Consider the following 14,013-nt stretch of genomic DNA (forward strand, 5'->3'; position numbering starts at 1 on the left):
CGAGACAGCGACGTTGTGCTGCACTGGTTTCATATCGTAAAGGCAGTAAAGGCAGAGACTGAGACTGAAGCTGTAGCTGTGGATGTAGATGTGACTGTGGCTGTAACCGCGATGCTGACGCTCAGATACTTTGAACTGCTGAGTTTGCTTCTTTTTTTGCGACTTTCTTTCAAATGTTGCCCGCACGTTGCAAGCATTTTTTTATTTTGTTAATTTTTGGAGTTTTCGCTTTTGAAGACGAGTTTAAGTTTTTGTTTCATTTATACTTTTGGAAGTTTTTTATGCACAGATATTTTACATTCAAGTATCTTTTCTTAGAGAAAAGATACATTGCCAAAAGATATAAAATATATTTTCAAAAAACATAACAACAAAATTAAATTTTCGGTCCCTTTGTTTAGGCAAACTTAAAATAAATCTTTTTGATGGGAAGAATATTAAATTCAAATTTTGCAAGAATTTGCTAAAAAGGTAAATGCAGAAGCTTCAAATATTTCCAAAAAAAAAAAGTTAACAACTATAGAAGAAGATATATGCACTCTACATCATATGTACATATGAATATATGTATATGATGTTTATTTTATGTGCAATAGGGTGAATAGATACTATAAAGAAGATATATTCTTATTCAATTTAACAAAATGAAGTAATATCTGTTGATCTATATACCTGTTTTTCAATATAAACCATTTTTCTCATATTCTGGAATCAAGGATTGAGATTTTAATATAAAGTTTTTGGATATGATCTTGTTTGATAGTTAGAACAACCACAATCGTATTACTTAAGTTCAAATACAAACTATTTTATTATTTATTTAATAGTAATTTTAAGCGTGATGAAGGTAAAAACATTATAGGATATATGCATGTATCAGAATTCCATTTGTATGGGTTTTGACTAGGTTCGAAACTCTTTGGAACTGGCGTAATCAACAATCAAAACTTTTTAGAAATTTTAGTAAAGGTACAGAGAGTTTTTACTTATACAAACTCACACGCTTGGAGATATCATCAATGACTACATATGAATTTAAACTAATTTCTCAATCGGAACTCATTTTAAACTCATAAAACCTTAGAATTTCTTCACCGCATCCGTAAAGAAATACAGATCTGATATAAATGAAGCTGATAGTTATCTACAATATGAACTATTTTACTTATTCGACATTATATCTCTTTTCAAAGTATTTTTATTATGTAATTACTATATAAGTAATTGATTTATTGTACAATGAAATATGAGTATTGTCTATAGTAAAATTTCTTGTGATTTATTTCGATCATACTACGCTACAATAAAATTTTATTTTCTTTTAATTAATTATAATACATTTTAATAACAAGAAAATATGAATGAGAGGAATTAGCAGTGATTGGTTATATTGAACCTGGTAAACATCAGCACGATCCTTGTTACTGCATTCTCATAGTCTCCCAGTGAGGACTCTGAATAACTATAATAATTTGTTAATACTATTGTCTTGTGCAGCGAAACTTTACGCATGGATCTATGTAGTCATGCGTCAAGCATGGAACTCATCATATAACACACTTCTTAAACGATGACGAATAGGAAGCTTCTAGCTAATGGATATGATCAAGTACAATTTATGTTTGTAAATGGACGCAAAAATCAATAAGTAGTAATAAATACCCCAATAAAAAAATATATTAATAGACGTTTTAGAGAATGTCTCTCATTTTTAACAGATAAATTACGTCTGCATCTTTTGTTATATTTTAAACAAGAAAAATATGATTTTATTCATTTTAGATAATTGATCCATTGATAATTGTATTCTTATTTTAGTGAAAATACCTGCTTAATTTATTAAAATTCTCTGACATGAAAGAAACAGACTTAACTGCTAGAGTTAAATATTGCAGTTCTATTTCAATTAAATCATTATTAAATTATCATAAAGTCATATTATCATAATAATATTTTTATTTAATATGTTCTGTTATATATTGTTGATTAGCTCATATACATATTTAATTAAACATTATTATGTTATTTATAAAAATATATTTCTTATTCTTACGTAGGTTTTTGTTAACACTTATTTTTTCTTTTACTGTATGAACAACAATCTTTTTGCGATGTATAATTAATTAAAATTTATGTACTTCAATAAGAAGTAATTAATAACTGACGTTTGCGTAAGTCGAACAAGATCGAAAATTAATAAGAATGTGTATTTCCTTTATTAATTAACATAAATTTGCAGCAAATTATTTGCAATGTATTATTTGCAACAAGCCATAATTGACACTTAATTTACGTTTGAAATTTATGACAAAATTATACTTAAGCAAATCACTGGCGAACTATTGGCATTTGTTGCTAAAATATGTAATTTATAATTTACAAGAACTGTTAACAATTTATTAATAAAATATTGTACACAAGAACAAAACGTTGGAAAATGAAAATTTATTATCAAACAGCGCCAAAAAAAGCAAAACCCAATGTTTCATTAAAAACCGGGAACTAGTCAGTGAAAAGTATATTAACTAAATATTTTCATTCTTAATATTCATAATATAATATTATTCATACATGATATTGCATTCTTATGCCAATTAATGGTTTTCCCGATACTACAAAAAGAAGATAGATCGATGATGTAGCAAGCGATCTGAACAAAATGAGTGCATATACCATCAAGTTTTATAATGATTTGGTGGGAAAAAAGGGTGTTATATTGTATTTAAACATGTATTTAACGAGATATAAGATAGATTAACATATAGTATGTAGCAATCAACACAAGAATGTGTTGATAACCGCTAAGAATTCATATTTGACAATAACCTCTGAACGTGCCATAACACTTAGTATAGAAAAAAAAGAATACATCGAAAACAAAAGATACCATTGTGAGACTATCGCAAGAATTATAATATTTAACAACATAGTAAACTTGGTATTATTATATGATAGCAGAATCTGGTATCTGCAGAAAAATTTTCAAGAAGCTTATGTCTTTTTGATTAAAAGCATGTATCGAATAATCTGTATAGTTATGTTGACAACGCACTATATCTAATGATCGGCTATGGCAGCTCAAACCCATATAGATAAACAAGATCTATCTAGTTAAGTTTATGTAGCTTTACAGACCTTTTATTCTAACTATTGAGCAATACGTAATCAAAAAAAAAAAATTATATAAATATAAAAATGAATCCGTTACAGTTACACCTTTCAGAAGGACTCAAGAGAAACAGCGCACCTAAAAGAACATTAGAATTCTCAGGTGCAAGATATAGAGAGCGTCCAAAGACGGTGCTAATCTTATTTTATTACTGATTTTCTATTAAATAAATTTACCTTTGGAAAATTACATTAAAGAAAATAACACTACTCGTACCTATAAGATTTTATTTAAACATATATGTCAAGCTCGTGTTTCTAGTTTGAAAAGATTTGTTAGTTAATTATCCTCTATAAGTCTATGAAAAGTATATAAGTTTAGTCAAAACTAATTTATTCATTTGGAATTTAGTTATTAATTTATAGATAGAACAGTATCTTTACTCTTAACAGTTGCAGAACTCAAACTTCTTAACAGTTGCAGAACTCAAACTTAACCACCTGTTGTACTGTACTTTTGTAAAATGTTTTTCAATATCTTATAGGTGAAACCTATAAAAATTCTGGGGCACAAATACAAAAAAGCAAAGTACATATTTATTTTGCTCATTTATTGCGACTGTAAACAAAATGTGTTAATGAATAAACACGTTAAGAAAGCAATTTATGATATAAAAAATTATGTTTCGATATTAAACATTTAAAATTGATAATAAAACAAATGTTTTTCAAAAAAAAAAAAAATTTAACGACTATTAAAGGTACCAGTAAAAAGAGTATCTTAAGACGATAAGACTGGTGGCGATGTCGATGTTACAGCGAATGCCATAAGTTGATGCTGATAAGCAGATACCAACTAACGTTCAAAGTATATCAAACAAAAATATAATAATAATAAAAACAACATAAATAAAAAATATTTATATATGAAGTTAATAATATATAAAAAATGAAAGTAAACGATTGTTTTGGTAGAGGTTATACACATATATAATTACAAAAATAAGAATAAATATAACTATTGAACAAAAAATATTTTACATTTTTATCTATATATTTTATACATTTGTATCTTTATTGAAAAATAAACTAGAAAATAGCAAAAATCCTTTTTCGTTATAATTATAAACAATATAGCAAAATTTGAAATAATTAAACGGTATTAATATAAAAAACTTATATATATTAATACATATATTAATATATATATATTAATAATATATTCATTATTTTATATAGAATGTTAATCTATATTTATATATATTTATAATAATATTTATATATTATATATATTTATATATCTATATTTATAATAATTTATTTATAATAACAAACTGTAACTACCAACTTCTATTGAAATTCCACTATTCGCAAAAGAGTTGGAATGGCACACATAATTTTATAAATAAAATACCTTCCTCTATTTTAATTTAATTATTATATTATAGATGCAGCATATTTATTTATTTGATAAATTATAGTATCGAACTTACGATACTGAATTCCATATTTTTAATACAATGCTAAATATAGAAATATAACTTATATTAGCATATATACTTTGGAACTGTTTTTGGCATAAAATGATCATTCAATAGGTAGGTCACTTGAATACTTTTCAGTCTTTTATATTATATCAATAAAAGTTTTAAACAAATAAACAAACTTCGAAAAATTATCCGAAACTGTCGGAAAATTTTATACAATAAATAATTATATAAAATATATGAAATTAAATATAATCTATAATCTATAATCTATTACAATGTTAAATCTAATTAAAAAATGTAACTAACAAAAGTCATAACAATACTCATAGCAAATGTCAATATATTCCAATTTTGATTTATATGCAATATCAGTGTTCTCACAATTCTTAAGGCCGATTTCACAGATTTAGCTTTAGTCTCAAAACTGACATGAATTAACATGACTGAGTTGACTATAAATTAAGGCAACATAGATGATATTGTTAGTATTGAAACTTAAAGGCCGGCTATGAAATTTGCCCTAAGATTTAGAAATCTCAAAAAATTACCCGTAGATTGCCAATGAGTTTTGTCAATATTTGAATGGTTAAGTTAACTAACGGCATTGAAGAATCTAATTGGTTCTCGAGATATGGAAAGAGGTAAAGAGAATATATATAAATTGTATCGCTCTAAGCCAATTTAAGATAAATGAAGGATATATGGACACTGTTAAGCAATCGGGCTAAACTATCAAACATTTTTTAAATCATTTTTAATAAAGAGTTTTATAATGTAAGTAATGACAAGTGATTTAACTATGAAATTTATGTTAATAAAATTCTTATTGATTTATTATTATTAACCCGTTTAAGTATAAGAAGTCACATGAAAAGGATTATAAGATGTTGTAAGGAAGCTAAGAGATTAATTACTATTAGTAATAAAAACTATTTATTTTTAAAATATGTTATTATAATATAAATATTATAGTAAGAAATAGTATAAGAAGTATAAGAAGTCACATTCAAAGGATTATAAATTGTTGTAAAGAAACTATGTGAAGAGATTAATTACTATTAGTAATGAAAAAAATTAATTTTCAAAAAAGGTCATTATAATATAAATATTATAGTAAGAGAAGAGCAAAAAGACAGAAGCTATCTACTTAGAGGAGTTCATCCTTCTCAGTAATGAAATGTTTTATTCTTCACACATAACACATTATCTGATTTTCTTACTTGCATCATATTTTATTTTAGATAAGTTTAGATAATTAAAAACCAAGTCTCATACTTTTTTAAATGTAGTAGAATATATAACTTTTGCTAATTTTTGCCATTATAACGCTGATAAGAATCACTGATAGCGACGATTAGAAATTTTAGTGCATTTCATTGTAATGAAAAAAGTATTAAAGTACTTATAAAAAACTTATCTTTTCAATAATTTAATAATTTTCAATAAAATTTATAATTTTATTTACTAATTTTTATTCGAACTTACCTTGCAAATGGAGTCTGTTCCACATCGTATATTTCGTTTATGTCATGTGGAACTAATAATCCTTTCAGTTTATCCTCATCAATGTCCAGGAGACCATCACCAATCGGAAAAATGCCCTCGGTAAACATGTTCGTTTATATTTATCAAATATATTTAAAATAACTTCTTTTTGTTTTATTTTTTTGCAACAATCTCACTAAATTTGAAATTTAAAAGAATTTGAAAATTTTTATCGCAAATAAATTTCAAAAAAATGCATTAAAATTTGTTTAAACACAGAACAAAAATAAACACGTTTTTATGTTTGTAATTTCTTCTTCGACGTTTCGTTAACTTCGTTGGAGATTTAATGAATGTATTTTGTAAATTTAATTTAATAAATTCAATTTTAACTTTTAATTTTTTAACAATTTTAACAAAATTGACACCAAATAATATAGCTCAGAAACTCCTTCAAGCAATTTGTTGTTGTTGTTGTATTTTTTGTACATACGCGTGTACACGAACACAAACGAATACTCTGCACAAAAGCACAAGACAAAAAGAATTGCGTGAAAAACGGGATAGAAATTCGGGAATGCAATGCGTGTTTTTATGTGGTAGGAGCAGAGAGGAGAAATATAATTTGTTTCCCTTTTTCAATTTTAATGAATGAATATTTTGCTATTTTTTTGAAAGCAATAATTTTTTATTATAATAAACACAATAAAATTATACAAATTAGTTTGATTTTGCTTTAACTTCGCTTTAATTTATTATCGAAACTTGTTCAATACGATTTCTGTTGACTTTTTATATACACACACTTCAGTTATTCGCTCCCTTTTCTGTTGTAATTCGCTAGACAAAATTTTTACAACATCTTCACACAAAATAACGCCCCACAACCGCTTCTCATGAAATTTAAAAACAAACTGAAGTAATGTTTTTGTATTACAGACAGTGAGCAAATTCAGTTGCTGTGTGTGCAGTGCTGCCAGAAAGTTAAAATGCAAATAAATAACTTGTAAGGGTGGAAATTATAGTTTTATGCTTAAACAAATGATTAAAATGTATATTTATCTTAATAAATTATACACTTGTTTGTTTGTACTAAAATGAAAAGTAAGAACTTAAATATTATTAATATATTACATATTGTAAAGGAGTTTTTAGGATTGTTTATTGATATTTTTATAGAAATTCATTTGTAGGCATTACACAGAGATTACACAAATTTGAAAATTGAATTTTCGAAATCAATATAACATACTTTTGTGTTGGTAGTATATAATGAGTAATACATTAAATTAATATTTTGTTTAAAAAAAAAAACAAAATAAAAATATTTGTTAAAAGAAAAATATTATTGATTCAAATTCGACTTTCGCTACTTAAGTGTTGACTAACGTGAAAAATTAATAATATATGATGATAAATTCAAGCTGCTATTTATTGTTTTATCAATTAAAAGATTGCAAACGATAATTCCAATAGAAACCTTTATAAGTAGTTAGAATGATTATATTTTATTTTGCTTTATTAAAAAAGTTTTGGAATACAAAATACTTTAAGATTGCACATGTTTAAAATATTATTTTAAGTTAAATTTTACAGAGTTCTTGACTTTAAATAAATTATTCACAACTAAAAATTCAGATGATATACCAACATTGACAAATTGAACAGGAATTGAAATTTATAAAGTTGTGCGGACGTCCAAACGCTTATTAAATATTTTATGTATTGTGAAAATTTGATTTAACTGGGTATATGCGTCTAGGGAACCACACTAAAATTTTTGATCACTTATACTGCGATTTACAGTATACAGAAAACATACTTAGCATATGTTGATCTTTCTATTATTGCACTTTTCGAATGACTTAGATATACTTTAAGTTGGGTCTAAAATATATTTTGTTGTAGAACGACATTTGGAGGAAACGAAGAAGTATAATCAAGCTATAATCACATCGTGTTACCTTACATAAAACAACTTATACAAAACACTGATTTAGCATTTAAGCATCCACAATAAATATAGTCTATTTAATCTATTTTTAATTTAGATTTGATATTTTGGTTATGATCTATAAATTTTATTTCAATTCTTCCCATTTAATAAGTTTACAATTTAATATTCTGATCTATTTACTTTGGAATCTTTTCCATATTATTAAGTTTTCAAATTTATCCTATTTTTATCCATTTCCTTTGGATATGTATTTTTCAGACGTAGTTTATACTTTGATTTTATACTGGAACTTGAAGGAAGTTCTTAGTAGTTTGCAATATTATTTCTCACTTGCCAATAAAAAACGAATCATTGTTTGTTTTAAACAAAATAAATATTATGCCTTTATAGATTTTTCAAAGTCAAACAAATTTGAGCAATTATTGTAAGAAAATTACATTAACAAACTTGACACTCTTGAACACCACAGATCAAGAATTGCGATACTGTTTAGCGGTAAATGAAAACTAAATGCGAAAGACTTATCCCAAAAGTGCCAAAAACGATTTAATTAGTACTGCATTTGCATTTGTAGCTTTACGCGCTACGATTTCTGAAAATATTTTCTCCCTATCCCATTGGGGATTGCATACAGCAGCAAAGCAAACAGCCTCAAAGGCATCCGGAAAATGTTGCATCTACAGCAAACTAAAGATAAATATTCGAGTGTACGCGAATATCTCACGGTGAGTGCGATATCTTTTATGAGAATTAAGTGCAGAAACCTCAAAAATCAAATGCGAATTCTTTGCCTATTTGTGTATCAAAAACAGCGCTAATAAATCTCTTAGCTGTTAATTTAGCAAAGTGGGAAGGATGCTCTAAATTCCTACCATATTAGCACGCCACATATATATCTTCACATATCTAACTCGATGCATAAGTGAAAAACAAACGATTTTCTATTTTCTGTGCATTTTGATGGAAAGCAAATTAAACATTTTATTAATATGATCCAATCTATTCTCCTATGCATGTGTGTAAGCATGACATGACTACGTAATAAAATAGAAGGATAACTTGAATTAAATCGGAGTTATATGACTAACAATAGTCATAGGTAAGTAAATGATTAGACTTCTTGCTATGATCAATATTTATCTCTATAAATGCTGTATGTTGAAAGCATTACTCCATTTTCAAACATTTTCAGAATTCAGATATGAATTGGTGAACTCTTTTTGCATTCCTATTACCTTCCGCTCTCTTCATCATTTGGCAAACTTCCATGCTTAGAAGTTCAACGTACATAGTTGAGAACGTGATTGACCTTTGAATTGGACTGACATTACCCAGCAGTTTGTTGAACTGAGTATATCATTTATACTATGCCCTTAAAAACAAACAATTTTCCCAATCAAAAAAAATCACAAGAAATACGAGTACGGAAATATCTCGGACCTACATAGCAAGAATTGGTTCCAATATTATTTTTAAATCTTATGAATGCAAGTGTTTTTTATACAAGAATTTTTTTCGTTATTTATTTTTTTAACACAAACAGAATAGAGATGGATGCACATAGAAATTCTTGGGCGTCCTAAATATAAATATAAATGCCATACTGCTGGTGTTAAAGGCACATGCAACAGGCGCTGTGACATACACTCCACCGATGAGAGACGCATTCACAACTAAAGCGTCCATAAACACAAATATTTTAAACAAAAATCATAGATACAATTTGTTTGCAGTCACGCATATGCCAAGGGTTTTGCAAAACATTTACCAGATATCCAAGACAGCACAAGTGTCGTGATCAAAATTCCATCACAGAAAAATCAAAACAAAGCATTGGACAAGAGATCCTTTTCTATGTAGGAGTCGAATTGATAACAATAAGCATGTTGTAAAAATGGCTCCATAGGCCTTAATAACAAAAATTGACTGTGAATGACATACTTCACTCGTCAACCTCCTAAGCACACCGTGTCAAGGTACAGTCAAATATTATCATAAATAAGCCCTCAGTATATGCCACACTGTTCCGATTCCCATCAATCGATAATTATACGGCCAATATTTATATAACTATTGTTTTATATGGTACATTCTTTGTGAGCAAGCACTGAGGATATTTGGCATATCTTCAGTATTCATATAATAACCTTAAAAAGGAGGAGGTCACTGTGTCGAGAACTACTCTCCCCTTCTGATATTAAGAGGTCCTCAACGGCCGACATTCTGGCTTTTATTCGGAAGGCGGAATGTCTTCTGTTCGGTTAGAGTCTGTTGCAGCACTTAAAATCAATCATGATCTCAGTGCTCCGCTCTGTTGAGAGCTAGTGCCCCGTTTATTTCTATCACTAAGTTTCGCCAAAAGCTCTCTTCATAGCCTAGAATCAAAAGTAAGAGAATTACAATCACACATGAAAGCTCTAAATGTAATACATAGTACCAAATTCTTCTTTATCTACTGCCAACAATGATAAGTAAGAAAGCAAAATAGTATTCTATTCACTGAGTGATTTCATTATTCATTTATGTTGGCTTTTTTGAGTTAGTGTATCTGGACACTTTTACTCTGTGATAGCTGGGAGATTTCTGCAGAGCCCCACCCCTCTCCCTGACTAATTTAAGTATTCCTTAAATAGCTTCGTAATTATTCGATGACTGATCTAAAGTGCTAAGTAGGGCAGCCTGGCGGTTTTTTCGAATACTCACCTTCAATTCTTAAACAAAATATTATTCTTATCGTTTTATGCTGAGACAAAATTGTAGACACAATAACATCGCCATACAAATCACTGAGACGTTCTTATCTGACTTAGGCAGGATAGGTATGTTCTCCTCAGCAATGTACATAGGAATAGTATCTACCATGCATATTCTTTACGATTGTCCAGCTTTAAGAACGCACAGAAGAAACTTGTTTCATATGGAATTTCTGTCACCAGAATAGAGTAAGAACCCTTCTCTAGATTAAGTTCTGGACTTTGTTCTCAAAGCTTTAAGGGGTTTATGTAATCAATAGTGAAATTGGTACAATAAGACTCTTCTGGCCGCAGTACCGACTGTTGGGCGGGACAAGTTACTTATTTTGTTTGTGTCATAAATACTTTTCTTTACATTTAAGATCTCATAAACGTTTTCTGTCCTAGAAGTAGAAATTTGAATCTCTCTTATCTTGAATCTCGTAAGAGGTTCCATCTCTCTTTTGCTTATTCAAATTTTCTCAGCTGCAACAGTAGTCGGTAGTCGTTGCAAATATCATAAGTATTTGTTTAAATTAAATGTTATTGCAAATATTTGAAGTAAAAATTTTTCTTTTTCTGATATTTATATATAATTTGTGTTTTTTATTAAATAATTCCCAAAAATTTATAATTTCTTTTTACATTTACTTACATCAATAAAAAATAATTTTGGTAGCCAAAAGTTTTTTTTTCTTACGTGTTAAGTGTTTTTATAAATAAAACTTTATATATTATAAATTTGTATTTCTCCTAAATGATTCATTTTAATTGATTAGCAAAATGTTTTTAACATAATACAAATGTGGGCTATTTTGATGCTCCCTCGATTAAAAATATTTTTCTATTTACTATTAATGATATTTTTGATCTTATTGAAAAAATGCAAATATTTTAAATAGTATTTTTTTTAGTTTGCAGTGCACAACTTAAACTATTTTCATCATTTTAAACTATTAAAAATTATCTTTGATTATTGTAAAATGTGATGAGCTTCAGTGTCTACCATACTTATGTTTATAGAAACCGCTGCATACGTTCGTTTTTCGTTTTTAACAATTTGTCTATTGAAATTATTATTGTGTATAAATTATTTTATTTTGCTATAGAATACAAAGAAATTAAAAAAAATAAAAATAAAATAAAATAAACAATACATTTTCTGTAAATTCTTCTTCGATTTAAAAAAAAAAAAGATATGACCTTACAATTAATAGTTTGTAAATTAAAGAAAATAAATGTAACGAATGCTAGTTAACGTTGCCTTTTAACATTTTAAAGTAAGTTTAACTTATCTAACATTCGAACTAACAATAGTTTAACCAGATCAATATATATGAGCATTCATACTAAAAAAGATATATAGGAATATGTTACTTAAAATAAGAAAAACATATTTTAAATTTACAAACAAAAACAAAATCAAGTAACACTCAATTGCAGTAACAATGCATCAAGAAGTGTTGTAGTCGCACTAGCCTCCCATTTATATCGCTAGAGTAGTGCTCCGATTGATATAGCGTTGTTACAGGTACTTTCGATAGTTACGCAAATCGCTATGCTCTTCTGCAACTGGCATATCACTGACGCCAACAGCTGCGGCAGCACTTTCGAATGAAGGCGGTTCGCTATTTAAACCAGGGCTAGGTGGATCACATGCATTGCCGCCGCTTGTTTTTGGTTTTGTACGACGACGTCCACGTGTACCTCTTGGACGGCGACCACTAGTTGTGGGCGTAGTACTTACATCTAAGCCTACGCCATCTATTGCATCTAAACCAACGAGGGATGTATCAGCTGTTGCTGTCGACGTACGTCCGCGTCCAGCACCACTGCGTCTTCGACCAGGGCCACCTTCACCTGGGGTAAGTGAAGCACGTTTACTGGGACGTCTCTTTCTTCGCTTTTTACTACCATATCGTGGATCATAATCATATTCATCATCTGCGGGTGATTTCGGCTCTTCTAGTGAATCAACATCATTCATATCCATGTCGTCAAAGAACCACTCTTTAGGTAAATCATCTTTAAGATGTTGTGGCTGCTGTTGGCTATCTTTACTATCTGATGTGTCGCCTCCAGCAGCACCAAGTGAAGATGATTCTTCAAGCAATGAACCATTAAAATCTGGTTCGTTTATATTACTTCCAATAACAGTAGGCGATGCAGAACAAGCCGTTAGTATTGTATTGTTGGTACTTATAGGCAGTACTTCTGTTTCCTTGCGTAAAGCTTGAAATGGACGATCAGGAAATCTATATAAACGAAATAAGCTTTTTATAGAGAATTTTTTAAATTATTGAACATTAAGTAATCTCACTTTTTTATCAAGTACTGCCGCCGACTTTTACGCCAACGAGGCGCTGGATAAGTGTATATTTGTCCTTGCCGGAAGCCGGGCATCCGATGCCTTTCATCTACAAACAGTTGCGAATGGTTTTGCGCTACACCTGTTTGCGGATCTAGAAAAGGTAAACGTAAGCGCCGTTCAATACATAAACGTGTATTGAAGCTTGCGCTGTATTCAATTGTTTCGCGATATGATGCATCTTTCAAAAAACTTTCAATTTTTTCCAAATTTGGCACAGAAACAATTTGTATATCTGCGGACATTTTCGTTTAACAATTTATTTGCATCAACTTTATTTTGTGTTGAAGTTTCGAATCTTCTCTATGTCATAGATTAATGCTGCTGATTCAGATGCTACGCTGGAAAAATTATAGTTCTTATCTCTATTCGTTTTATTCCGTAGTTTTCTTCATTCGTTTTTCGATGTTATTACATATAAATTTTAATAACTTCGAGCCTCTGTATACGGTAGAGTATGTTTACAATATATTTCTTCACATTGTCACTGATTTTAAATCTAACAATTTATTGCAAGTTAAGGAAAATCTACATAACACAATTTTCCCCTAGTTAAGAAAATAAATTTTCCCATACTTTGCAAATCCTACGTTTCCTAGTTTTCTTTTCTTTGACATTTGCTAAAAAAGTATTAAAATTTCGATATGTCAAATGATATGGGAAGTGAAACTCTGTTTTAGTATCATAAAAAATTTCTTAGGTTGCTGTGAACGGATAATAATAATAAGGTTTTAAGTAATTTTTGAGTTTATTTGCCAACTATATATCTTTTAATATATAAAAAATTAACTTTATAAATATTTTATAAAGTTCTACATTCACGGGTATGGGGTTTTAATATTTTAATAGATAGCGTATTACGTATGTCTTCAT

General features: G+C 28.5%; 2 protein-coding genes across 2 annotated transcripts in view; both read right to left on the minus strand.

The window, feature by feature from the left end:
- The window catches only part of LOC119667212 (death-associated protein kinase related-like), a gene marked incomplete at its 3' end in the record, with an annotated part of 126,025 nt that extends 119,049 nt beyond the window's left edge, over window positions 1-6,976 (minus strand). The window contains exons 1-2 of the mRNA XM_038076502.1: window positions 6,890-6,976; window positions 6,084-6,279 (exon numbers count right to left, since the gene is read on the minus strand). Coding sequence (XP_037932430.1) covers window positions 6,084-6,211 — 128 coding nt within the window. The remainder of the gene's footprint in view (window positions 1-6,083; window positions 6,280-6,889) is intronic.
- A 4,974-nt stretch (window positions 6,977-11,950) lies between these two features.
- Window positions 11,951-13,796, minus strand: LOC119671779 (zinc finger protein DPF3). Its single transcript, XM_038082554.1, has 2 exons — window positions 13,093-13,796; window positions 11,951-13,027 (listed from the first exon to the last, which is right to left on the minus strand). The coding sequence occupies exons 1-2, from the start codon at window positions 13,383-13,385 to the stop codon at window positions 12,298-12,300; spliced, it is 1,023 nt and encodes a 340-aa protein (XP_037938482.1). The 5' UTR covers window positions 13,386-13,796; the 3' UTR covers window positions 11,951-12,297.
- Window positions 13,797-14,013: the final 217 nt, after the last annotated feature.

The sequence above is a fragment of the Teleopsis dalmanni genome, chromosome 1, assembly GCF_002237135.1.
Source record: "Teleopsis dalmanni isolate 2A chromosome 1, ASM223713v2, whole genome shotgun sequence".
NCBI lineage: Eukaryota > Metazoa > Arthropoda > Insecta > Diptera > Diopsidae > Teleopsis > Teleopsis dalmanni.

Coding starts and splice junctions, on each gene's coding strand:
- LOC119671779 (XM_038082554.1), bottom strand. CDS start 13,385: ATGTCCGCAGATATACAAATTGTTTCTGTGCCAAATTTGGAAAAAATT. Junction 13,028..13,092: donor CGGCAGTACTTGATAAAAAA/GTGAGATTACTT, acceptor TCGTTTATATAG/ATTTCCTGATCGTCCATTTC.